The sequence below is a fragment of the Lampetra fluviatilis genome, chromosome 57, assembly GCF_964198595.1.
Source record: "Lampetra fluviatilis chromosome 57, kcLamFluv1.1, whole genome shotgun sequence".
Taxonomy (NCBI): Eukaryota; Metazoa; Chordata; class Hyperoartia; order Petromyzontiformes; family Petromyzontidae; genus Lampetra; species Lampetra fluviatilis.
In genome coordinates, this window is record NC_136331.1 from 8,287,011 (window position 1) to 8,313,308 (window position 26,298).

General features: G+C 53.1%; 1 protein-coding gene across 1 annotated transcript; it reads left to right on the plus strand.

The window, feature by feature from the left end:
• The first annotated feature begins 97 nt into the window (after positions 1 to 97).
• Positions 98 to 26,068, plus strand: LOC144950380 (alpha-tectorin-like). The gene is made up of 25 exons (XM_078880496.1): positions 98 to 148; positions 659 to 935; positions 1,549 to 1,787; positions 2,619 to 2,736; positions 8,252 to 8,426; positions 8,723 to 9,102; positions 9,727 to 9,960; positions 10,473 to 10,625; positions 10,986 to 11,077; positions 11,896 to 12,042; positions 12,678 to 12,976; positions 13,545 to 13,825; positions 14,085 to 14,293; positions 14,871 to 15,009; positions 15,764 to 15,993; positions 16,963 to 17,225; positions 17,769 to 18,055; positions 18,555 to 18,748; positions 19,420 to 19,558; positions 20,949 to 21,133; positions 22,189 to 22,289; positions 24,075 to 24,380; positions 24,694 to 24,784; positions 25,111 to 25,325; positions 25,885 to 26,068. The coding sequence occupies exons 1-24, from the start codon at positions 98 to 100 to the stop codon at positions 25,225 to 25,227; spliced, it is 4,707 nt and encodes a 1,568-aa protein (XP_078736622.1). The 3' UTR covers positions 25,228 to 25,325; positions 25,885 to 26,068.
• Positions 26,069 to 26,298: the final 230 nt, after the last annotated feature.

Sequence of the window (26,298 nt, forward strand, 5' to 3'; positions counted from 1 at the left end):
CTAGTTTCTAACGAGGATGTTTTCTGGGTCAGGAATGGAATGGCGTGGGCTGGGGGGGGGGGTAGGGTGGGGAGGTTTTGCGTACGACTTTGCCCACATGTGTGGAGACGGGTTCCATGCTGGGGATGTGCAAGATCCCACCGTGTCGGTCCAGTGCCCTCGGAGCTGCATTGGCTTGAGGTTGCTAAACAAATGCATTGTATGCGTGCCACAAATTAACCACAATACCTTGCGGATCTCGTCAAGGAACATAAACCATCGCACAACTCCGGTCACCCTCATAGCAGCAGCTTTTGGATATCCATCAAATAAAGACGGTCACCACATCACGTGCGATCGGATGCGCTTCTGCGGCCGTCTGGAACGCTCTTCCTTCCAATATTAGAAAGCCACTGGAGCGATGCAATTTTAAATCGTATAGATTGAAAACTCGTTTTTTAGAACCGCTTTTTGTTCGAGTTGGCCTTCCCCCGCACCTCCCGATTTTAACACGGTTGGCTACATACAGTGCGAAAATAAGTCTGTAGCGGGACGATGGGATAGAAAGTTGCAGAAGAACAAGGCTACCAAGTTAGCTGCTGTGCTTTCTGGCAAGCAAACAGAAGATCATCATCGGATCATCATCGGATCATCTCCCCCCACCGCTTCTCCCGCACAGTTCTCGCCGACGCGCGTCGCGGCCTTCGTGCGCCTGGTCTCGGTGCGCAGCGGCCACGAGGCCTTGCGGCTGGACGCTCGCACCGCGGCCGTGCGAGCGTCGCCCGCCCCGCGCACCGTCGCCTTCGCGGCACCGCCGTTCTCGTTGCGCGGCGGCGAGCGCTACTGCGTGACCCTCGACGAGGGCGTGGTGCAGCTGAAGGCCAGCAACGTCCGCATCAACTCCCAGCCGCACCCGGCCTGCGACTGGGTCTTCGCCCTGCCGCGCAAGGTGTACGGTAAGGGCGGTGCACGGACCCAAAGGTGGCCGGGCGCTATCGGCCATTTGTTGTGTTTATATTGGACTTTCTTTTTCCTCTTGCACTCTTGTCGGTTTTTGTATGTTTGTGGTTGCAACTTGTTGACTCTGCCCATACTTGACATCTGTGAAAGAGCTTCATAGCTCCATTAGATTCCTTCAGTCGAAATAGATGCTGATGCTGAACAAATGGCGCAGGGGCTTTGGGTAAGGAGCTGGCCAGAGATGGCATCTCCCTCTTGCACAGGAGGTTGTGGGTTTGATCCCGGCCCTGGCGATGCCCGCTCTTGTATATTTGGAGTCTATCCTTTCACTGATGGTTGCGTGGATTTTTCTCTGGGTTTTGGCCCCTGCACGTTTTTAGAATCGACATTGCGTTTCAGAATATTTGTCCGCTATAAATGTTCAGTGATAAGCCGCTTCATAGAGCTGTCATTTGTGAAAGCCCAGGGTTGCTTTTGAAAAATAACTCTAGCTCAGGTGGACCTTACCTGGTAATATAAAAACAGTACAAATAGTGTTTGACCATTGACTTCTTAAACCTTTCCCACTTGATTCCCGTCTCCGGCGCATCGCACTGCTGCCCCCTGCAGCGTCGTGCTACGCGCAGTGCGACCCGCACTTCAAGTCGTTTGACGGGCGCCTCTTCGACTACATGGGCACCAAGCCCGTGCTGCTCGCCGGCCTCTGCGAGCCCACGGGGACGGACGACGAGGGCTGGGCCGTGTACGGCAAGAGCGAGCACTGGGGCAGCCGCCGCGTAAGCTGGATGGAGTCGGTGGTGGTCGAGGTGCACGGCTACAGGGTCACCCTGGAGCAGGGCTACGTCAAGGTGATGCTGCAGAGGTTGGGGGGGGGGGGATGGGGGGCTTGCGCAACATTGGCTTAATTTAACCCTTTCCTGTTCCGATAAGGTCGTCACTACGTCGGTCTGGTTTGTTGTTTGTTTTCCTTCCAATTTGGTTCCGGAATCTGAAAGGGGGGAAACTAAAAATAAACCGACTTTATCGGTATCTTCACAAGGCCATGTGGGAAGGCGTGTGGCACAGTTTTGGCACCAGCTGTCGTAGAGCACAGTCGTGTCACTACGGTTCTCTGCCGTGGGCAACAACGTCTTTTTAAAAACAACGGCACCAGCACCTCAATAAAATTAAACGCTGGGCCACTAGTGCATTCCGAGATTCGGCCGTGAACGGAGACGCCCACACACCCTGCAACTTGCAGACATCTCGGAACGAGAAGGGGTTAAGGGGACGAGACTTCTGCGTCTTGAGCACTCCAAATGTCGCCTTGTCACACTCCACGCACGCCTGCACTCGGCCACCGCTGAGCCCTGGCTTGGATAGCCAATTCGCTTGTTTTGTGTACAGGGTCTCGCAGTGCCGGGAGAAACTTGGTCTAAATGTCCTTCTGGGTTTCTAGTGTGGTAAGGGTGGGGTGGAGGCAGGAACGCGAGTTTGTTTATGACAGTTGAGGACGTCCTATACCAAATGTTCTTGTTGAACGTTCAAGATTTGTACGTTTCCCCGCGCTCAAAGTTAGTCTTGGCCACTGCTTTGTGAAAACCGCAAGGACCCATTTCACGAAGCTGGGGTGGCAAGGGTCGCCCTGCGGTTGTGACGTCGCATTGTTAACACGTGCGATGCATTTTGTTTTTTTTCAGGTGGACGGTGCCTTCGTTAACATGCCGTACATGGAACCGGACTTCAAGTTCAAGATCTACAGCTCCAATCACTACTTCGTGCTACGCACCAACCTCCACTTCTCCGTCAAGTTTGGCGGTGAGAATGGGGCCGTTTTTTAAGCACAACACCGCTGTCCCATGGCGGCACAGTAAGTGTCAAGGCAGAACACGGGGGGTGGTGGGGTCCACCTGTATTAGAGAAAGCGGGTGATGAAAACTACATACCTTGAACACGCAAGGTGTCAATCGCCGTCCGTGCGACCAGCTTCCCATAAATAGGGACCACCCACCTCCACCAGGAGATAGCAGAGGTTGAATGGAGGTTAACCCCCAGCTCTCTGCTCTCGAGCTCCAGCCAGCAGGGAACGAGAGCGGTCCCCGAAAACTTCCCAAGCGTCCAGCTTGGAGCGACGTCGAGCATCGCCTCGTCTCCGTGTGAATGTAGCCCAAAAGTGGGTGATAAATGTGCCTGTTTAAGTGTGTGTGTGTGGGGAGCGGTGGTGTAACGGTTAGCGCGCTGCACTATGAACCTGGCGACCCGGGTTTGATTCGCGCTCACGTCCAACACCAGTGACGATTGTAACCAGTCGTGGGCCTCCCCTAGGTCGACTCGGCCTCAGATGAGTACCTGGTACGGTGTGTAAACATCGCCACTGGGGAGACAAAGTCAGGCGTGGTGCTGGCCACCCACCCCCTCGTGTACCGTTCCGTCCTTCATAGGTGCTCGCTAACAGCACTTTCCCCCACAGTCTGTTAAGGCTATACGGGGGATCTTTGTGTGTGTGCGGGAACGCGTAGCCTCAGGTGCAAGGTGGGGACAATGGGGTCGTCCTGGGGTATAGTATCAGCGCACCGTGTTTGTACAGAAATACGCTACGATGTGAAAGCAGACAGGGGAAGCTTGTCTAAAAATTAAAGATGAACCAACCCTCTTAAATGGCCTCGGTTTTGATATACATTACTCGTTAGACTCGACCCACACTATACACGAGAGTGACTTGGCTGACCAAATATTAGGAAGGTGGTGAGCCTTGAAAGGATGCTACAACCAAAAGTGCCACAACCGCAAGGAAGAAAAACCGTGCGTGTATTGCATGGGGCTGCAAAACTTCACCATGGGGCCAATTTGCCTTTGCATTTGCGTGACTTATTAAAGGCCACAGGACATGGCAATCTTTTGATCGCTTTTGACTTTTTTTGATGGGCAAAGTTCCAAGTGGCACCAACTTGGTAATCAAATGGTGTTCATTCTGCATCGCCATAGCAAGAGTTGTCATGCTCCCCTTTGTCGCCATGGCCAAGGCACGAATGCCTCCATAATAGAGGTTTTTGGGGTTGGATCACATAAATATAAATATCCCAGATTTGGGCCTAGATCTAACCCAAAACTTATATTATTGATGGAAGTGGTCGCAAAAGCCGAGGTGTTAAACACACAAATGCTGCAATTCCAGTTACCTACTCGGGCAAGCAGAAATAGTTTTTTCTCCCAGATTTGATCCTTTTTTTTTCCAAAATGGTGTGGCAACAATCATCTTAAACTTTTCTGACCATGTAATCGTCACTTCGAGGGCGGGGGGGAGGGTGGTGGATGATCTGTGCGGCTGCCTCGCGCACAAAGCTTGCGAGGGAACACAAGTTTTAACAGAACTTTGGAGGTTTTTTCATCCGCTTTTGGATGCATCCCAAGGTGCATGCGCGTGTAACGCTCGAACGCAAGTCGCGTGCCGGATACAAACAAATTATGACGAATGTCGGGCTATTTTTAGAGTGGGACTGGCGGAGGAGGGGGCACCTCCACAGCTGAAGGAGCCCGGTGTTGGGTGAGTTTGGCACTCGACGATTGAATTGGCAGCAAGGGGGGAGTGAGAGCAGCGGAGTATTTTGGATGGAGGGATGTTGAACTTTGCACTGTACGTAGACAACTCTGCTAATTGTGGTTGGGGAGGTGGATAATCTAAACACAAAGCAGGATTGAGGTCGAAGGTCACAGGTGTGAGCGTGCTGGTTTTGGAGACTGCAACCGAGCGCCGCGGCTCTACGCTCCACCACCACCACCCCCAACGTTACTTTTCTCCTTTCCCTGCTTGTAGCTCCAATGCCACGTTTGTGCCAACTTCTACCAGACAGTTGGCCAGAAGCCCCAGAGTGGTTGGGAGGAGGGGGGGGTGTTTGTGTTTTGGGGGAAGGGGAGTCGATCGCAATGCAGGTCGAATGCAGGATGTTGCCGAACGCAAGCTACGGGTTTGTGAATGTGGACACGTGTGTGGGCACTGCCAGTCAAGGTTACGAAGATAAACAAAAGAGAAGTTTCTCGGTTGTTTGCAGTGTTCCGGTGTGGGTCTACGTTGGTGTGATATGGGCCCCGTGGTCTAATAACAACAAACCTATGTTTAGTTTGATTTGTACATGCCGTGTTGTGCGGTCACCTTAACACGCAAGGCATGATGGGAGGACCGATGCATTGACGGCAGTTGCTGCTTTTTCTATCGAATTGCATTTGGTGTTATTATTAATCTGATCTATTTCCAATCTGTAAGTAGTCTTATTTGTCCAAGTTTATCTTCAATTCAAACCTTTCGCAGCGTTAGAATTGGCTTTCTGTTTCACGTGTGCTTTGCATGTGGGAGGAAATGCCCAATGTATGAGGGATTGCATTTCCTTCTGGATCTAACCTTTTAACTTTTAAAGGCTGACATTTGTAAAACAAACTTAACTCTAAGCAAAAACCCGAAGTTGGAAACTTTTTAGAATGGAGAGCCGGCTCGGTGGTAAAAATCGTGCCTCCCACGGGAGGCAGCTCCTGTGCTCAGTTCCTGACTCGTCTGCCTTGCGCTGTGGCGTTTTGCTCACCCCATGCCGATCTTGGGGAATCTTCCCATCGCTTAAATGGACAGAAGGTGGATCCCTTGTACAGCCTTACAAGACTGGGGCAAGTTCCATTTGGCGAGTAGCACCGGTTAAATGCCAGCATGGCAAACGGAGGTCACGTGATTTCTCCTCCGCGCTCCAAATCCCAATAGATCCCGAGGTAAAGACTATGTTTTTGTATGGACTACCTACGATGCGTGTGCCATTTCTCACGTTGTTGAAAGTTGCCTTTTCATACCTGTCGACCCCTTTATCAGTGCCCTACCTTAAAACAGACCAATTCGGACCTTATTGCTCGCCCCATACCCCCTATAAATCTCAACGTTCATCCTACAAAGTCCCATCACAAGGGAGAAACAGAATTTTGTTGCCCGTATTTGAAACGGTTTTATGCCATATGGACCTGAACTCGATTTCCCTGTACAAGAATTTGGGGCTGACAGTTTTTTTTGCAGCTGCTGCAACCTGAGGTTTTGCCAAATGAGACTTTAACGACGTCACGATTTGGAACGCGACGTTCTGTTCCTGTGGTTTTATTTGTCTCGCAGAAGTGTCTAGACTGAGGTCCTTTTCATGCCAATCCAAAATTAGTGGTCTCAGGATTTGGGGTTTGCCATGGACTATGCTCCCGCAGTGGCGTGTAATGGTTATTATACGTGACCTTGCAAGCCAGAAGCTGTTGGTTCTGTGCCCTGGAACCTTGGATTTTGATGTCCCCTAAAAAGATTAATGTTTCAAATACAATACTGTTGCAGCTGATACATCCCATAACGTAGTTTAATAACCAAGCCATTGCCCTACCGGTGTAAAAAAGTTTACTTCCAGTTTTGTGCTGAAATGAAAATGGTTAGGTTTTAAATTTTTACCTTTACAATTCGCGTAATCGCATTCTAAAAACTGGGAACTAAAATAACAGTGACACGAATGTCCATAGCATTGGGCATGGGCAGTGGGGGAGAAACGGTCAAAGGGAGGGTGTTATGCTGCAGGCCCCTCAACCATAACAGTGCTGGGACCCTTCCTTGCGTGTCATCAGACCCTCTTGGCAGCAGCTTTGGTTACGCGACTTCGTGCCAATGAGTCCGAGCAAAGATAACTGCATTTACAGATGCGTCTTCAGTCCTAGGATAATTGATGGTTGGGTGTATGGGGGGGGGGGTTCAAATATCTCGCGTTCAAACAAAACGCTGAGTGTTTCCATGAAGACCAAATGCAGCATGAGCTTGTCGTGTCAATCACCAATGGGGACATTTTGCATCGTCATGGCTGGTAACATTAATATAGCGCAAAACTAGGGTGCCTGTTCCCCCATTAAATCCTGACCGCGGTTGTCGTGGCCCCTGGTAGTGCCCAGAGTTTCAGAAATGGAATGTTTATTTGTACCGGAGCAATCCAATGCGCTATAAAGCTCTTTTCACATGATGTCCAGTAGGGGGGTGTTGGGACGTTACGAGAAGCAGTGTAAAAACGCGACAGGAGTGCGGTGTATAGTAGAAAATAAATAAAGCGCTGATCTACAAAAAGTACTATATTTCTTACCAGGTACAGCCCACCTTAGCTATAAGCTTCTCTTTTCAGAAATGGCTGTTGCTGAATATTCTGTGGGATCTCTGGTGTCGTTTTACTTCGAAGGTAATTTCAGTTTAAGCCTTTCTGTTTCTCCATTTTGAAATGTGATATCAGAGTTATGTTATTGCGTTTACAATCCAAGCGGTAGTTCTTCACAATGGGGCTGTTGCAGGCAAAGCAGGTGCATGGTGTGTGTGTGTGCGTCTACAAATGGCAACTGTTTAAAGTTTGCGGCCAAACGCTGGTTTGTGTCGGTGACAGCTTCCCTTAATTTATAAATTTATGCACGAATCCGACAATTGTGGACGAGTACAGTAATCGGCCATGGCTGCAATCCACTGCTGGATGGAAGGCCCCCGTCACCAAGCCGTTGGTCCTCCCCGCGGCTTGCCGACACGGCGATCCGCCCGGCCTCCGGCGCAAGGAGCCGAAGCTCGTGAACTCCTTGCGTTTTCCCTGCTTGCCGTTTACGAACACGCGATTTTTACTGCCGCAAGGGTGGCGGGGATACCCTGCCGCTGCTGTAGCGGCGCACTGGAAGATTGAACCGGCGACCTTCCTGGATGGCGAGTCTCTCCAATGTGACCGCTTGATACAATCCATAAAAGGTTTTTTTGGGTTACAGCGCATAAATATAAAGGTCTTGAACCCATCGCCACCCAACACGGCCAAGTTTTGTCACATGAACAGAACATGCCAATTCGTTACGTGACAAACCTAATTAATTGGCTGTCGTAGTGGTGGGTTTAACGACACATTTATAATTGGTTTTTTTTACCCTTTTTATCTGGCAACAAAACTGACACCTTTGTTACAAGGAGTCATGTTTGCATTGACCACTATACCTGCGGTCGGAATGCAAACAAAAAACACAACTCTGATAATGTATGCACTGTCCTTGAAATTGATTTGTCCACACCCAAGACGGCTTTCTTTAGAGCCTAGTCTCACATGGGTTGGACCAGATGACGCCAAAAGGCGCACAACTCAAAGACAATGCACCATCAGAGTTTGAGAGCTCGGGTTAAGCATTTACACCATTAGAACCTCCTTTGCCAGTAGCAAAATATGATAATTGCTTTTTTACCCTTATCTGACAACGAAACTGACACCTTTTTTACAAGAAGTCATGTGCATTGTCTTTTATTCTCGCCCCACCTACCCCACTGCAGCTTCTCGTGTGGTGGTAGAGCTGGAGAACGCTGCCCTCTACCGGGGTGCCCTCTGCGGGCTCTGCGGGAACTACAACGGGAGGAAGGACGACGACTGGCAGCTGCCTGTGCAGGGTGCCACCCTCACGGCGCACGACTTCGGCAACTACTGGATCAGCGGCAGCATCCGCATGAGGTAAAGGGATGCTTGCTACATGGTGCAGTTGTAGTCGTTGCTCTGCATCCACGTTGGCCGTAAGGAAGTAGAATGAAGACTGCGCCAAGTTGACCGTCGCAGGCCCCTTAAAGTTTATTTTTGTTTTGCTGCAACCGGTGCAATGGTTCATGGACTGGACTTGGGAATGCCGGTTTTTTTAGATCTCCCCAGCATGGCAGTGGAATATAACTGGGGGCAGGTTTCTGAGACGTCCACCCGGTAATGAACAAGTGGGGTAGGCAAGGTTGCTTAAACGTGCACGTTGACTGGTCAAGCGTGCGCATGTACGCGCGTCAACCGCCCCCCAACTTGTCCGTTTTGCCTCCTCCGCATCTCCCCCCTCCGCCCACGGCACGCTCGAGCGGCGTCCCCGACGACGGCTCCTCGTCGCTGCTGCAGCTCAACGCGAGCCTGGTGGCCGTGGCCTCCGAGGGGCGGCGGTGCGGCCTGCTGACTGACCCGCGGGGCCCGCTGGCCGCGTGCGCCGGCACGGTGAGCCCGGCGCCGTACTTCTCGGACTGCGTGTACGACATGTCGGCGGAGGAGGGCGTGCAGGCCTACGTGGCGCTCTGCCTCGCGCTGCAGGCCTACTCGGACGACTGCTACGCCGCCGGCGTGCCCGTCGACCCGCGGTGGCGCACCGTCACCGGCTGTGGTGAGGATGGCAGCGATGGCGCGGCGAAAGCTTAAACAGTTTATATTTAAGCTGGTTCAGGCCTGCCTACGGGCTAATATAGCTTGTTTTCAGAGGCGATGTAGCCACAAATGGATAGCGCAACGAAGCGGCAGATCATGTGGAAAGGTATGGCAACCAAATTATCTTATCGCATGTCTCTGAAATGTGGAGCGAGGTGGTGGGGAGAACATGCAAGCTCCAAATAGAGGCGTGTTCAGGGTTGGGATCGAACCTGTGTGAGGTAGTTAACATTTCGCCACCATGACGCACCTAAAGCTACCACATTTCTGGGAGACTCAACCGTGTCACATGACGAATTGGCAGAAAGTCCCTGACATCCATCCAGCCCCTTGAGACTGCAATTTGTGTATTTGCTGCACCTGCGTGATCACCCGTGCAAGCGATAACCAAACTATCAGTCGTGTATGATATGAGGAGTTCGTATGCAGGCACTGGATGAATTGTTACCTTTTGCAGGATTATGAGAAAGTGACGTGGATTGGAGGCCTTTATCCCACAGTGGAGGGGGGCCGGGTGGTGTGTAGGCGAGCGATGCAGCGTTCTTGACCAACTGGTGCCGCTTCCTGCCGTTGCCACCCAGAGCTGAGCTGCGGGCCGATGCCGCGGTCGGTGCTGTCGCTTGCCGCCTCCTCGTGCCCGGCGACTTGCGCCGACCCCGACGCGGGCCTGGACTGCGGCGACCCGTGGTGGAGGACTGCGTGTGCGTGCCCGGGCACCTCTGGGACAAGACGCGCTGCGTGGAGCCGGCCGCCTGCGGCTGCGTCGTCGACGGGAAGTACTACTCGGTAACAAAGTGCTGCCAGTCGGTGGCGAGGGGTTGGGTATTGGCAACGTAAGCTTTTAACTTTTTTATTTTCTACCAAGCAAGCCCAACGAAGGTGTAAATGGCTTATGTGACAAATGTATAGCAGCGCAATGCTCTAAACCAGTGGTTCTTAGACTGGTGCACGCACCCCCTGGGCATGCGAGACGTGGCCAGATTTTTTTTTTAAAGGTAAATCATCAAAACGAATTGAGCATGGTCACCCGAGTACATGAGATAAAAACAAAATTTACAATTTGATCACCAAAGGGGGTGCAAGGCTGCAGTAAAGGTGAAGAACCACTGCTCCAAACGCACGTTGATTCGAAATGTGGAGAGAAACTGGAGGACCCGGCGAAAAAATCTATGCGACCACAGGATGAGAGATGCGCAAACTCCAAATATACAGCAGCAGGCGTCGGGGTTTGGATCGAATCCACGACCTGTATACCAGGCGAGGTAGTTAACATCTCCTAGCCACTGCAGCGGCGCTCCCTCTTGACCCTCGCTGGCGGCGGCTTTGCAGATTGGCGAGAAGTTCTTCAACGAGGACTGCAGCGAGCACTGCGCCTGCCTGGAGCGGGAGCGGGTCGACTGCAAGCCCGTGTCCTGCGAGCCCGCCGCTGCAACACTGCGGCGTCAACGAGTACGGCACCCCACGGCTGCCTGCACAGCTGGAGTAAGTCTCTCTCTCCCCACGTGTTGTGCTCCTATCGGTTTTGTTTTGCTCTCGTAACTTCACTTGCTAGTTTACTGTGGTGGCAGGTTTAACGACACTTTACGTAATCCAACCCAAAAAACCTCGATTCTGAAGTCTGGTGACGCGCCCCCCTCCTCCACTTGTGTTTCCATCCTCTAGAGTCGTGATTCACACTCCACAACGGTGGGGGGTTGCACTCGTGGAAAAGTCTGCATGTCCCTGCAGCCTGAACGACACTCCCCCCCCCCCCCCCCCCCCCCCCCCCCCCCCCCCCCCCGTGAGGTGTCTCACGCTGCTGACCACGGCCCCCTGTTGCTGCTGCTGCTTTTGTTGCGACAGTGATCTGCTCGAGCGGTGGAAGCCAGCACTACGCCACGTTTGATGGGCGGGCGTACGAGTTCTATGGGACGTACACGTACACGCTGGCCATGGTGAGCGGCAGTGGGGGAGATACTACGGCGTGAACCGCATGCCTTGCTAACCCCACAATGCACTGGTACACAAGGGGGAGTGGGGTGGGGATCGTAGGTGGGGGGGGGGCGGACTGGTGGTCTTGATTTTAGAGGGTGGATTGGATGCCTGAAACTGGATTCATATCTTGCGCATGAATTGCCCCAGATGTCACATGGCACTGTGACTGCATTAGCTTGCGCCCACTCGCATAACATCCACCTACATATGTGTTTAGTCATTTACTTGAGTATCTGGTGCACCAACTGCGTAAACACAATTTGCTAAATGCTGCCCTTTATTAAAAAGTTCATTTCTGATTATACTCCTTTACCCAGGGAAGCCTCGCTGAGTCTCGACTTTTTTTTAGGAAAGTTCTGCCAAGTTGGGAAAACATTTTGGTCAGCATTAGGATGTTAGGCCAATGGGACACCACGTTGTCATTAGAAAAGACAACCTCGTTTGGAAAACTTACACAACTGACGGCACGAGTGGAACTGAACAGAGATGGTTATTGCTGCGAGAGACCACACGACAAGAGTTGCCACGAGTGTTTTACGACGCCATTGCCAACGTAGATTGTTTTTAAAGTCTCCCTTAACGGCGCTTCCAACCTCGTGTTGACGGCGATTGCTGTTTTCGTCGCAGCCTCAGTTTTCAAAACCACGTCCCGTTTTTTTTTACATTTACTAATTGTAATAACACATTCCGGTTCGTTTATGCCCGCCTCTCCCATTTGTTTAGTTTTTTCTTTCTCTCCCCCCCCCCCCTCCATTCCCGACCATTCTTCCTGAGGAAGACGCGCAATGTCTCGTCGTCTGGCGCATGGCGTGTCTTGCTGAAGAACTCCCCCGTGCCAGGCTCCTTCATCCAGTCTCGGCCCAAGGCGGTGTACATTGAAATTGCCGGCCTCGAAATCTCCTTCCTCACCGGCAAACGAGTCCTGGTAATGATGGTGTCACTTTGTGTTTCTGTCGCAAACTGTTTGGTTTTTCGGGTGTCTCTCCATAGGCCGACCCCCCCCCCCACCACCCCGTCTAGTTGCACCGCCTACACACTGCGGCGAGGGTGGGAGGGGGCTTTAAATTAAACCTGAAATTTGCCTCGTGATTAATGCAGTTATCCGTGCGCAAAAAGTATTTCGTACAATTTTTTATATGTTAGGCTCTTACAATGATTGACATGGGATGAATGACGCCGACTTATTTATCTAGGAAAGCCACGACTCTTTGAGCAGGGTTCTGCATTGCCTTTATTGTTTTCTGCCAACTTATGAGCTTGTAAACTTGTGGTGCACTTGGCGGCACTGTATATGTCCATTGAACTTCTTTCACACCCTACGTAGCCAACCGTGCTAATCTGGAGCTTTGGCATTATCCAGAATATTTCAAGGCGATATGACTCTAGTTGATGAACTCTTGGACGAAAACAATATTTGACTGCCTAAAAGCCCTCGCAACAACCTCCCCACTAGCCAATCGCTGCTCCTCGTAGGCCGCACACGAGACTACGAGCGTGTAATGTGCCCACCGGGTGCGCCGCCAATTTTGTCGGCGGTTTGGACTGCGTGGTGCCTTGCAGGTGAACGGCCGGTCGGCCCAGATTCCCTTCTACCACCCGGACACGGGCAGCGATCCCGAGGTGGTGCTCTCGTACGCGGGGAACCACCTCCTGCTGGAGGCTCGCGTCGGCCTGCGCGTGCTCTTCGACGGGCGGCACGTGCTGGTGGCGGCGCTGGCGACGCACGCCGGGCTCGTGGAGGGCCTCTGCGGCAACTTGGACGGCGACGCCTCCAACGACATGAGGCTGCCGAGCGGCGTGCCCACCAGCCACGCCGGGACGTTCGGAGACTCGTGGAGGGTGTCGTGGCCGTGGGATAGGTGAGGGTTGGTGGGTTAGAGACGCGTTTTATCCACGAGGTTTTTTTGGGTTGGATCGCATAAATGTGTCAAACCCACCACCACCCGACACGGCCAATTGGTAAAGTTTTTCACGTAAACAAGGCATGCCAATTCGTTACTAGTACAGCACACCACCGGTGTTGGAGAGACAGCCTTTATCTCTATATATAAGGGAAATTTGTGAAATGTGTTCGAAATGTTTAGCATACTTCTCAACATGCAACAAACTTGAAATTTGGCATGTGGGTAGCTTCCAGACTGTAATAATGGATATTTTGCAAGGCAAGTGAGTGGTGACATCACATCTGATGTCACCAACCCTCTGCGTAGGCCGTGTATTAATCCAAGACAAGAATCCAAGTCTCGGGCGAAGCCGAGGTCGTAAAGCTAGTCTCTTAATGTGTATTGACAAGGGGGGGGGGGGTGAGCAACACTACAACAATACAAGCTCTCAATTCCCAAATTTGAATTGGAACCGCCAGTGATCTCTCCTCGAGCAATCCCAGTTGTCCTGCTTCTTGACCGCTGCCCCCCTCACCCCACCCAGCGGCTTTGAGCAGGGCCAGGCCAAGCTGCCCAGCGTCGTAAACCAGGAGCTGGCGACCCGTCCCCTGTGGTGCGGCCGCCTGCTGGACGCAAAGCTGTTCGGCGTGTGCCACGAGCAGGTGGCGGTGCAGCCGTACTGGCAGCGCTGCGTGTGGCACGTGCGCCACTCTGCAAAGCCGGCGGCGATGCGCGCCGCGCTCTGCGCGTCGCTCGACCTCTACTCCGTGGCGTGCGCCCTGCGGAGCGTCGCGCTGCCCGACTGGAGGACCGCGGCCAGCTGCGGTGAGCGCCGCGGCCGTCGGGAGACTCGTGACGTCGGGCACCGCGCTGTGGTGGCAGTGGCTTTGCGCGTGGAATGTTGATCCAGAACCTGGTGGAGGTGGCGAGGGTGGTTGGCGGATCGCGCGAGCGTTGTCCAAACGGCCTTCCCGGCTCGCCAGGAGAATGCCATACAGAAATTTGTGAACTCCACTCGTTGCACCTGGTGGGATCGCGTTCTTCCTTGACCCTACCCCGCTGCCATCTCCTCGCCCGCGCGCAGCCCTGCCCAGGTGCCCGCCTGGCAGCCACTACGAAGCGTGTGCCCCCGGCTGCCCCAGCACGTGCGCCGTTCCCACGGCGGACGGCCTGTGCCCCGTGCGGCCGCCCTGCCTCGACGGCTGCGTCTGCAACTTCGGGCGCGTGTGGAGCGGCGACCGCTGCATCCTCCCCGCGCAGTGCGGCTGCGTGGCCGGAAGCTCCTACTACCAGGCGAGTGGTGTGTGTGTGTGCACGTGGGTGGTTGCGTTGTTGGGTCCCCCTTTATTTGCATCTGCTGGGTTGAAAATAAAAAAAAATGCAACCTACGCAGTCAACGTCGTCGGTGCGTTGGTTTTTCAGCAGGTTTCTTTGTACACCGTTTTTCTCTTTTTTTGGAATGCATCTACTACCACATGGACGTATCGGCAGTGCAGTATATAACGCACCACCGGTCCTCGTCAAACGGTCTCAAAATCAAAATGTCAGTTGACATTCGACTTCTGACTGCTTCGACATTGCAGGGAACATTTTGATGCACCACCAACCCCACAAGATTTTCTGACCGGGGTTGCAAATTACGGGAAAATAATTTTTGCAAAAATGTTTCTTTCATAACGTACACCACCGGTGTACATGAAGAAACTGGATACCTTTTTACTTATTTTTTTTCCTTAAGGCTACACTTTTCTTGACATTCTGTTATGCTTTGCTAGTTTGAGGGGAAGGTGTTGGGTTTTATCTTTATCTCCCCGGATAATGCAAACATTGACCTCGTTCCTCCGGCCCTTCCTCCTGCCCCACCGCTCAGGCTGGCAGTCTCTTCCTGAACCGTAACTGCACGGAGTTGTGCTCGTGCCGGACGGGAGGTGCCGTCGTGTGCTCGGCGTTCCGCTGCTCTGGGCAGTGCGTGCTCGAGGACGGGGAGTACCTGTGCTCCCAGCGCATCAGTGAGCAGCCGTAGAAGGCTAATGGGTCGTGCTGCCCCCTCCTGCGGCTGCCGCCTAAACTCCTGCCCATTGTGTCTTGTGGTCGCCCATCCACGCGCTATGCAGCCTCCACCACCCCTCCTGAGCTTCCCAAATCTGGTCTCGGCATTTCGTGTGGTTTTGGTCTTGGGACGGTTTGACGTTTTACGGTACAAATTGGTCTCGCGTGACGGTTACTCGATAAATTTCGATTTAAAGCTTTCGTGACTGCAGGGATTCACCTTCTTGGTTCTTTCGGTAAAGTCACGTAGAAGGGAAATAATAAAAATTAAATTATTCTCACGACGTTTCGGCCACAACGCAAGCAGCCGTCCTCGGGTGAAGAACAGGTCTGTCTGTCCCTTCTACGTGACTTTACCGAAAGAACCAAGAAAAGGTTACTTGATACTTATTGGAAAAGGGCCCGATGGCAACATTGCCTGCTTCTGGCTGACCTAGGCCCACTTTGAGCTGACACTGTCCCCTTGGCCAGACTGCAACGAGGTATTGGAAGGGTTGATGTGATGCATGGTGGTTTAGATTTTATGCTATAAATTTCCACACGACAAGCTACTTTGAGCAATCATTTGTGGTCTGGTAGCTTCGGATGATAAGCTAATAGCCATGTAGGTTTTACCGAGATTCCTCCCCAGTACAAAATATACTTTCTGCTTTCTAATCAATCCGAATCGTTAACCCATGGGTTCCTACCTACCCAATCTCGTCTGTGGGGCAGAGCGCTGCCAGGTGACGGGAGACGCTCACTACAGCACATTCGACGGCACTGCACTGGATGTGGACGGCACCTGCAGCTACGCGCTCGTGAGCGTCGCGCAGAGGCCGGACTTCTCGGTGTACGCGCGGCACGAGCGCAGCGCCCTGCCGCCCCACGCCACCGTCGTGGTCGGGGTCTACGTCCGCGTCCAGTCGACCACCATCGCGCTGGAGAGGGGATTCAACGTTTACGTACGGATGTGCCCCGCGCGGGGCCAGGAGAGCGAAAAGCTTTGGGGGTGGGCACGGGCAGGCACAAGCGGGCGCAGAATAGTGGTGCATTGGGATATCGGCTTTTTTGTGGGCTGTCATACCCTCCCTCTACCTGTCAGCCGACTTAATGTTTTTTATGAAGTTGTCGCGTGAATGAACGTGCCAATTGTATTACTGCTATGTGGCACTACCAATATGATGGACAGCAATTCACAAATTTTTACTAAGGTTCGACATGCAGTTGCCACATTGAATTTTAAATTCTAACATGCATAACACGCTAATAAATTCAAGGGCTTTTACCCCCGTTCTTTGTACAGCACCATACTTTATCAAAGCCTATTTGTTCGTGCCACCAGGTGCGATGTTAACTCCCTCGCTTGATATGCAGGAGGTCGTGGGTTCTATCCCGACTGATGCCTCCTCCCTGTGGTCGTGTGACAGTTTCTCTGGGTCCCTCGGTTTTCCACTCCACATTTTAAACTCGACACGCATTTTTAAGAGTATTCAGCTGCCATTTTTGAATGTCCACGTAATAGGCCCACCTTCGTTGAGCTATCATTTCTGATGGCCAGGTCGCTTCTGAAACTGAGCTACGTAGCTCATTGGGCGGTACGTGGTAAATATATTTTATAGATCGCACGTCTGAAGTCGTGGTTAGCGCACTACCACCTTGGCGACCCGCATTCGATTTCAGCTCGTGGCCAAAACCGGTGACGATTATGTAAACCGGTCCTGGGCCGCCTCTCGGTAATCAAATGATTGTAGTGCGATGTGTAAAACTATTGGCCCTGCGGAGACCAAGGCGGTTGAGTGTGGTGCTGGCCACCCAACCCTTTGTGTGCCGTGCCGGCCTTCAAAGGTGCTCACTAACAGCACCTTGCCCCAACAGTCTAAGGCTATGCTGGGGTGTCTTTGTTTTTTTTTGGTACGGGGGGGTGACCACAGCTGAACGGAGTGCGCCAGAACCTGCCGCTCTTCAGGATACCCTTCACCGCTTTCGAGAACGCACGCGACATCGTCGTGCTCGGCCACGACCTTGACTTCTTGGTGCGCTACAACGGCTGGGCGTCCTTCTCCATCGAGGTGGGACCGGGCCTGGCTGGCGCCACTGCGGGGCTGTGCGGCGACAACGACGGGCAGCCGGACAACGTCACGAACGCCGTGGGCTCCTCGTCGCCGTGGCTCATCCGCCCCGTCGACTCCGCCGCGCAAGTTTTAGTTTTTTTGCTTTGGCTCTTTTTGTCTTGCCATGCGGTGCTCCCAAGTTGGTTGGGCGGTGACTCTATAGCCCAGCGGTAGTCGAGTCCCAATAGAATTAATTTGCTTAAACGCGCGTCTCCTTTGTCGCAAATTTTCCTCGCTCGAAGCACCATCGCATTTTAATGCTCGTTAAACGTAAACATAGCCGTAGTGCATTCACGCGTATTTTGGCGTTGCGGAGGCTCACTTCAAATATAGCAGCCGCCCTGATTTTAATCCTGCGGTGTGTAATGACAGCTGTGAACTACTACCGTGCGCCGTCAGCTTTGGTGTACTTTAAATAATCCGGTAACGGCATTTGCAAAGAGGTCGTGGTGTGGGGAGGGAATCAAAATGTAAAAGATTCCCTTTAAGATCACTCTGGGTATTTCACATGGCAATCCTCGTATCATGGTTCATTTGCAACGAGCGCTGTGTGCATGGTAAACGAGTGAACTAACGCTCCGCTTGCCCTTTGGCCTCCCGCGCGCCCCGTTCCTCGTGCCGCGCAGCTGCGTCCCCTTGGCTCCTCCGGCCCCGGTCCCTCGGCTTCCCCCTCCTCCGTCACTGCGGCTGATGGCGGCGGCGCAGGCGGCGTGCGCGGTGCTGAGCGACCCCGCGGGGCCCTTCGCGGTGTGCCACGTCGCCGTGTCGCCCGCCTGGTGGGCCGGCGTCTGCGCGTCGGCGCCGACGGGCGGTGACGGGCAGGAGGCGCGGTGCCGCGTGATGCACGCGTACCACACGCGCTGCCGGCTGCGGCGCGTCTTCGTCGGGGAGTGGAGGACCGTGACGGGCTGCGGTGAGGCCACTGCCACCGTGGGTTTTGTTGTTGTGTCTAGCATGGAGGAGACTTATTTTTGGTCGTCCTAATAATTGGCCTATTTACCCAGGGAAAAGCTGCACCTGAGGTCCCATAGGACTTTAATTTCCGGAGGGTCCTGCTGCCGCATTGGGTTTTTTGGATGCTTTCAGCCAATTAACCCTTTGCCGTTCCGATGACGTACGTGTGATCAGTCTTCCCACCCTGCAAGTTGCAGGGTGGGTCCCTGATTGGAGAGACTCCAACTATATCTGGTGAGGTGGTCCCTTATAGGAAGCAGTCCGCACTAATGGTGACTGACGCCTTGTTTCCCTACTACAGGTGGACCCCACCACCCCTCCATCGTGTTCGGCCTTGACATATTGGTGGTGCCATATGACAGGCCCTTACACTGGTAAAGTAAAAATGGTTTCATGTTTTAAACTGGACGGTGTTGATGATTGGAGGTGGTGGTGCTGCGCATTGTCGCCCAACCCAGACGAGGCCTGCCCGGTGAACAGCCGCCTCGAGACGTGCACGTCTGTGTGCCCGCCGTCGTGCGCGATGACCACCTCCGACTGCGAGTGGCCGTGCATATCGGGCTGCCAGTGCAAGCGCGGCTTCTTCCGCCAGGGCGGCACCTGCGTGCCCCCGGAGGGTTGCGGATGTTTCGACGGCAGCTCCTACTACGCGGTGGGTCCCCCAGCATCGGTTGGGGGTGGGTGGGGACGACTGCCCTTCTTGGGCACGCCCTACCCATGGGAAGGTATGGGTAGCCAAATCGTTGGTAGTGGAGAGATTGGCATTCGGTATTTTTTTTGGTAAATGACGATGAGATGGACATTGCTGAGGTGACGATGACTCGCTCCGAAGTGACCCACCAAGGACTAATATTGACATGGCTTGGTGGTCCCGTGTGTGCCACTTCTTGTGGGGGTTTACAGTTCAAATTCAGCCACCACCCTGGTTAATACTCTGGGCGCATTAACCAGAACATTACGTGCAGGGGATATTCTAGATCCCCCTGACGTCATTTTCAAGAGTAGGCCACATTGGGTCGGTACCAGTATCCACTCTCCCAAATTTGGAAGATGACCTGAAAATGTATTACATTGGGATTACACATGGCAGACAATTGTTGGGAGCCCCCTAATTCCCATTTGCAGGCCAGTTGCGCAGTCTCGTTGTGCCGCACAAGGACCGTTGCCACTTGGTAGGACGGGGAGAGGGCCTGCTAATTGTTTGATGGCGAAACGTCGTTCCTATCGCGTGCATGGGGATTAGAGTTGCCTCCCCGAACGAATCGCTGCCATTTTTTTACGGTGACGCGGAGCCCTGGCTCGCCCGTGCGTCCCTCTGCCCAGGTGGGGCGTCAGTTCCGGGAGTCTGACTGCTCCACGCTCTACACCTGCCATGGCAACCGCTCGCTGACCCAGCGCCGCGACCCCTGCGCGCCCGGCCACAAGTGCCAGTTGCAGGACGGCGACTACGGCTGTGTGGCGGGTGGGTGGGGGTGGGGTGGCGTGGGGGTGTGGGTGGGGTGGGGGTGGGGGTGGCGGGTGGGTGGGGTGGGGGGTGGCGGCTGTGTGGCGGGTGGGTGGGGGTGGCGGGTGGGTGGGTGGGGTGGGGGTGGCGGGTGGGTGGGGGTGGCTTCCTTCGTCGTGGCTTTTCGCTGGAAGTGCAGCAGACGGAGGGGGGCGGGGGGGGGGGGTTTGCTCGTGAATTTCTTAAAATTCGTGCCACTGCTGGCGTGAAATAAGGTCCGAGGGAGGGATGGTACTTCAGAAACTTGCAGCAGTTGATACAAACTGGGCACGCCAGGAGATCGAATGTATCTACGGACCTCCGATATTACAAGTCCCAGTCAGCATACTTGGGGATGTAGTAATGAATGATGACGAGCCATAATCCACTTCTGGGTGAAGGCTACCGCCATTTCCCACCCCCAAGCCGTACAAAAATTTCGGTGAAAATGGGTGTCGCTCTATTTCACCGTGATGGTCTTTATAAATTGAAGTTTCTGTTCTATCTCTACTTTTGGAGTACCAAAGATACGCAAGTTGAGTTTTTTGTTTTCATATACGATTCAGGTCCCGTTTGTTACCTTGGTGTTTAGCAACCCAGCGATTCTACAGCCTTGACAGACTTTTATATTTGCACCACCCAGAGGGCGTAAGCGTTGTGGTTTCACACTACCCTCCTGAACGTTGCCCACCCCCGTTGAAGACTCGGGCTTAACGACTGCATCAGTGGGGACTGTCTACTCTGGCACTCGGTGGCTGGTGTGAAGGACACGTACATGATGTGCGAAATGGATATGTTGACTTTACATTTCCCCACTTGAAATATTAATCATAAGCCGATACAAATTGTGATCTTGATGCTCCCCTGGTGGCGTCGGGCCTGTCATAGCTGAGTGGTACATTGTGAGTGAGAGGTCTGTGTCCTGAGTGGGTGAGGATTGGGGTGAGGGTGGGCTACTCTGCGGTGAGTGTGGTGGCGATGATTCCTCTTCGCAGTGACGCAAGAGGCAGAATTTTTTCATTATTATTTTTTGCTTGTTCTCCCAATTGTATACAATTTTTTGCTGTCCATTTTTTTATAAACAGAAATGTCCCATCCACAACTCTGTTCTGACAACCTAAATGCCAATGCGCGCTCCTGAGACATTCATTTTAAATGCTCCTCCTACATGAGAAGTGAGAATTTGTTCTGTAGCAGTACCGAGACCAACTTGCCACGCTTGAAGTTGTATTTTAGTCGTGGGGGCGGCCTAAACCCAGATTTAAACTTTGAATCTCTGGCATGGCATGAGGCCAATTGAGCGACGCCGTGTTTGTCACTTTCTACGCCTTCACGACACTATGCTGATTGCCCCTCCCCCCCCCCGCAGTCGATGAGATGACCGTGGGGTGCTTTAACGAGCGGATGATGGTGTCCATCTCGAAGCGCCTGGTCCTGGGCCAGAATGTCTCCTCCCTCGCGCTCATCTCCTCTGCTCCAGGCTGCGAGCTCCGTGACACGGGGCCGATCATCTCCTTCAACATCTCCCTGCGCGAGTGTGGCACCATCTTCAGGGTGCGACTCCTCATCTTCCCAAAGAACACCCCCCCCTCCCCATCGATTTTTTTTTTTGTTAGTGGATCGTTGCAGGCACCACGGTGGTGGGATGTTTACAACCTTGCCTGGTATGCAAGAGGTCGTCTGTTCGATCCTAACATTGAACGCCTGTATATTTGGAGTTTGAATGTTTTCGTGTCCTCCTCCACCCCCCCCCCCCCCCCAATACATTTCCACTTGGTCAAGCTCTCCATTTGTGGCCAGGTCCCCTCTGAAAACGAGCTATTATTAGCCCTCGAGTAGGCCTGAGGGCTAATGAAAGTCATCTCCACCAACTCGCCGGTGACTGTGCGCCACCGCAGGTTGACGAGCACGCTGGCGGTGTAGCAGTCGTCGCAGCAGTCATCGCAGTAGGGCCTGCACACCGTGGTTATGTCGTACACGCAGTCTGAGGAAGTATGGTGCTCGGCTCACCGTGCCGTTGCACGCGGCCGCGTGTCCATCGGCAGGCCACGCCACGGACCCTGGAGGCCACGGCCCAACATTTTATCAACGTGCGTTTTCGAATATTTGGCTGCTATAAAATGTCTCACTACTTGGCTGAGCGATCATTTGTGGTCAGGTCACTACTGAAAAAGCACTACACGGCTCCGTGGTCGGCAAAGTAAGAATGTGTTTAGCAATAGTTTATTTTTAACACTTAACCAGCAAGGCCCTTTTTGCATTGGCTCCATCTCTAATGCAGGGGGCTCAAAACTCATGGTCCATTTTGAGTAAACCTTTATGTTATGCCCTTCTCTTGCACCGCACGTAACCAGCCGTGCTAATCGGAGGTGCGATGTGTTGCATATTCCGCGTGTGACTAAAATCAAGGACCGATGTGGGGATCGAGCAGTTAATGCTGGGGTCTTTGGCTATTGATTTGACCTGAAGTCAAAAGCGACTTTAATTTACCTTGGCATCGTTTGTTCCCGTGCTGCGTAGAACTGCACGGTGGATAAGCAAGGCAACTGGGAATCGCGTTTCGAGCACCTGGGATAAGGGGCGGGGGGTGTGTTTTAATCTCTCCGCAGCAAATGAAGGACTACTTTGTGTTCAAGCAAACGGTGACGTTGAAAAACATCTCTGCGAACATCATCACCTACGAGTGGCTGACCGTCATCATCACTGCCGTGTGAGTGCTTATCCTCTCGACTTCCTCCACCCTTGCCCCCCCCCCCCATGCCTCCCCTGGCCTCGGTGGGTCACACCGCCGACTTTGCCATGTGAACGAGAGACCTGTAGGAGGCAGTGGCGTACAGCAAGTGGGCTGTGGGGTAGTCGCCGTTTAGTGATCTGAAGATTCGAATTTTTTTTTGTGCTGGTCTCCACTTTCTCAGCCCCAGGCCCTTGCCCCATCTTGAAATCAAGATTTGTTTTCCATTTGAAATGAATAATACTATCTTGATTCTGGCTTCAACATGTTGGGTGCTGCCTGTGACAACTCTCCTGCCACCTTTTTAGGATGCGTTTTGTTCATGCATTCTCATGGCGACTCTGGCTATCAAAATTTACATTTTTGTACAAGTTTTGTTGCACCTCCCCGATTTTTTTTGCATGGTTGGCTACATTGCAGAAAGAAGTTCTACATACACATGCATTACTACCAATGTTTCAAGAAAAATAAGTAATTCCCGAACGAGACTTTGTTTTAATGTCTGCTATTCCTCTTGCCCCCCTCACCCCGGGAGTCTACCTTGAGCCACTTCTCCAGCTCCATGGCCCTACCCTGGGGCATGCGGCAATAAAACAATTAAATTGTTGGGCAAGTGAGGTGAAAGTGAATTATTTTGTGAATTCCCACTTTCATATGAATTAATACTAGAGACGCAGATAAAGATTGCAGTTTTCCAACTCGATCGTCTGTTCAGACGCAGAGTGGATCTCGTCCATTCCTCTTCAAGGAGTGGAGATGTCGGCCAGCGGTGGAGTTTGCGATGCGCTCGATTTTGGTTTGGGATTCGTGGCCGCACTCGCAGGCCGCCGAATCTTCGGCCGTGCGGCCCCGTTCCTGATTTTCGGTTGCTGGTTGACCCATTGGCGGTGGACGTGGAAGGTTGAAACTGGAGGGGTTCGAAGGTCGGGGGGGGGGGGGGGAGGTCGTCCCCTAATGAGGCTTATTTTTCACCTCGGCTACAGTCCCAGACTCTTGCTTCCGTCTCTCTCCGTCAATTGTATTCGTGGCGTGAGGCGTCTGCTGTGAATCCAGAAGGGAGGTGGTGTGATTGTGGGCAGTCGGCGCTGGGTTTGTCCCGATTTTGTTATCGGAAGCTGCCGGTTGACTTTTTAGTACGCTCACTCCAACAAGTAAAGGGAAAGGTGCCGTTTTGATCAACTTTTTAGAGACCTGAGCCAGTGATGGGGAAAATCTCTCCTTCCTATTTCGCGTGACATTTGACTTCCACGAGAAGTTGCATCTCTCCAGGCTCAACCTTCTGCTTGAGGTCATGTCTAACCACGAAGCCACCCAGCCAGATTGCGTGCGTACTGTACAGCAAGTACTCGCTTAACGCGCTTTTTTCCAATGCGTTTGCCATAATGCCGTGTTTGAACCATCTGACAAATTACTTTTGGCTGTGGCCGAGTGGTATGATGCTGTACGTGGCATTCCCTCATCTCGGTTGTCCTGCCATGGGGATGACTGCGTGCTGATTTTTTAAGTGCAAATGTGATTCTGGTACAGTTATATTCCCTCCAACGTGGACCTTTGAGTACACGACTCCCTATTTTCTCATGGCTTTTACTTAAACCGTATTTTGTCTTTGCGTTTTATTTTAGTACAATGTTTGATACCCCCTTGAATGGAAGTGATATTACTTTTTTTTTTAATACGGTTTATACAGTACCACGTTTTTAAACGATTGGCTTGTTGTAACGCCGATACTGTTACCATTTTCACCGTCTTCCGATCCTTTTTTAGTTGCAAGATCCCAAGGAGGAAGCTCCCCCTGAACGGAGACCCGTTCCGTGTCAACACGACCAGCATAGCGCTGAGCCAAGTGGTGTACAGCGACCTGCACCTCCGGATGGATCTGTTCCAGAAGCCGGACTTCGCGAGGCGCTACGAGCCGCTCGAGTATCCCGTCGCCGTGCGGCTCCGACAGCCCCTATACCTGCAGGTGTCGATCCGCACCGGCCTGGAGCTCGCCGCCTTCACGGTGGACTGCTTCGCCACGCCGGGCAGCAGCCCCCAGGATCCCTACAAGGCCTACCTCGTCCGCGACGGGTGAGGTGGGGGAAGGGGGGGGGGGATCTCTGACCACGCTGCTGCTGCTGGGTGAGATGAGACCAACACGTGTTTCCGTGACGGTGTTTTTTTTTTTCGTAGGACCTAGAAACAGATTTACCGCGAAGTTGGCAATCCTTGTAGTGGTCCTGAATGGACGATTTGGTTCACTTTTACTCCCACCCCCGATCCTTGCATTACCAACTGGTGCTTGGCAAACAACGCTTGCTTGAGAAAGAAAACCTGCTGGCCTGAGGTTGGCGTTTCGCACCGAAGCTGATCCTCGACCTGCTGCCCCCCCCCCCCCCCACAGTTGCCTCCAGATGGATACCGTCAACCTGACGCTGAGCGACGTCGTCCGTCGCTTCTCCTTCAAGGCGTTTGGATTCGCCGGCTCTAAGACGGTGAGCGCCGTTGTGACCTTGCAGGGAAGACCGACGGTTACTCGCACCTTCTTTTCAGCTGGCAAGGCCCACATTTTGAACTAAACGGGCTCTTATGTCCATTGAACTTCATTCGCACGCTGTATGTAGCTTGATTTAATCGGAGGCGCGGAACGGATGACCACAGCCCTGGAGACTGTCAACGGACACTTGCACCATCATGCAGGTGCCATAGCACGTGCTTGGCAACTATGTAAAAAAATTCGCCTCCAGTCTGCTGTGAGCACCTCGAAGCCCATTGCCTTCTCCACCTGTTTCTCCCCCCCCCCCCCCCTGCCCTCGCCCAGCTGTACGTCCACTGCTCGACCATCGTGTGCGGGAGGACCAAGGCGGCGTCGCGGTGCCGGCAAGGGCTGCCTGTCGCAGAGGCGGCGGAAGGAGGCGGCGGAGGCGGTCGACGGTGACGAGGAGACGACGGTGTTCCTCCTGACGCGGGGGCCCTTCTTGTGGGAGGGGCATGATGACGACAAAGTGGCGGCGGTGGAGACCGAGGACACGGACTGTACGTGTCCAACCCCCTCCTCCTCCACGCCAGCAGTGCCTGTTCTTTATCGCATCGACTCCCTGATTCTTCCCCCCGCATGCACAGCTACCGTGTGGTTATCGTTGGTGGCCGAGCACCACCCCACCACAAGTGTCTGGAAACGCCACTGTCCGTCCAAAATGCTGTTGCCACATCTCTAGGTCCTCCGTTCGTGGTGCCGTAAAACACCTGCTTCATGCTGATGCCAGAATCTATGAAATGGCTGTGCACGGGGCAATCGGCTCTGTACATAGTCGCTAGCCAGTACGTATGTTGAACCTCTTCTTTTTGCACCGTACGTAGCCAACCGTGCTCATCGGAAGTGCAGGTAGTTGTGTTGTAGATTTAATGTAATTGGCAGTTCAGTTGAACTCCTATCTGGTGCAAAAATGCTTGAATATTATTTGGTCTGCGCTCCCTCCCCAAGTAACGACCGGGGGAACCGTTTGCGACATGGGACGCCTGCAACTTGCACACGAGGCAAGGCGCGTGGCCTTGCTCCCCCAGTGATTTGTGACCGTTTTCACTTCATTTGCAGCCCAAGGAACTTTTGCAGCCGTCGCTGGGATCTTCGCGGCCCTGCTTCTGTTCCTCGTCCTCCTCGGCGGAGTCCTGTGCATCATCGAGGCCCTCTGCAGCGGGGACGCTGGACCGCCTGGCGGGTTGGGGGATTTGATGAAAGTGGTGCAAGACGGCAAGGAATCGTGTGCGAAACATTGAAACGAGAGCCAATAAAGAAATGCGCAAAAGGGCCTTCCCGTGTGCATTAATGGTGTGGATGAGGCACTCTCTATGGAATCATGACCTTGGGCCCCAAGATCATACCGGTGGGGCGGTTACTCTGCAAAGGTTGTAGCTTGGCCAATCCTCACGACTTGGAGCGTGGAGGAGCCCTGCCATTGTAATGCAGTCGCAACTAAAACACTGCAGCCAAAGGTGTCCTCTCCCCTGC

Bases quoted from the DNA above. Each gene is read 5' to 3' on its own strand.
- LOC144950380 (XM_078880496.1), top strand. From the start codon at position 98: ATGTGTGGAGACGGGTTCCATGCTGGGGATGTGCAAGATCCCACCGTG. The intron at 1,788-2,618 runs GTGATGCTGCAG...GTTTTTTTTCAG, and splicing joins TGGAGCAGGGCTACGTCAAG to GTGGACGGTGCCTTCGTTAA. The intron at 12,043-12,677 runs GTAATGATGGTG...GGTGCCTTGCAG, and splicing joins TCACCGGCAAACGAGTCCTG to GTGAACGGCCGGTCGGCCCA.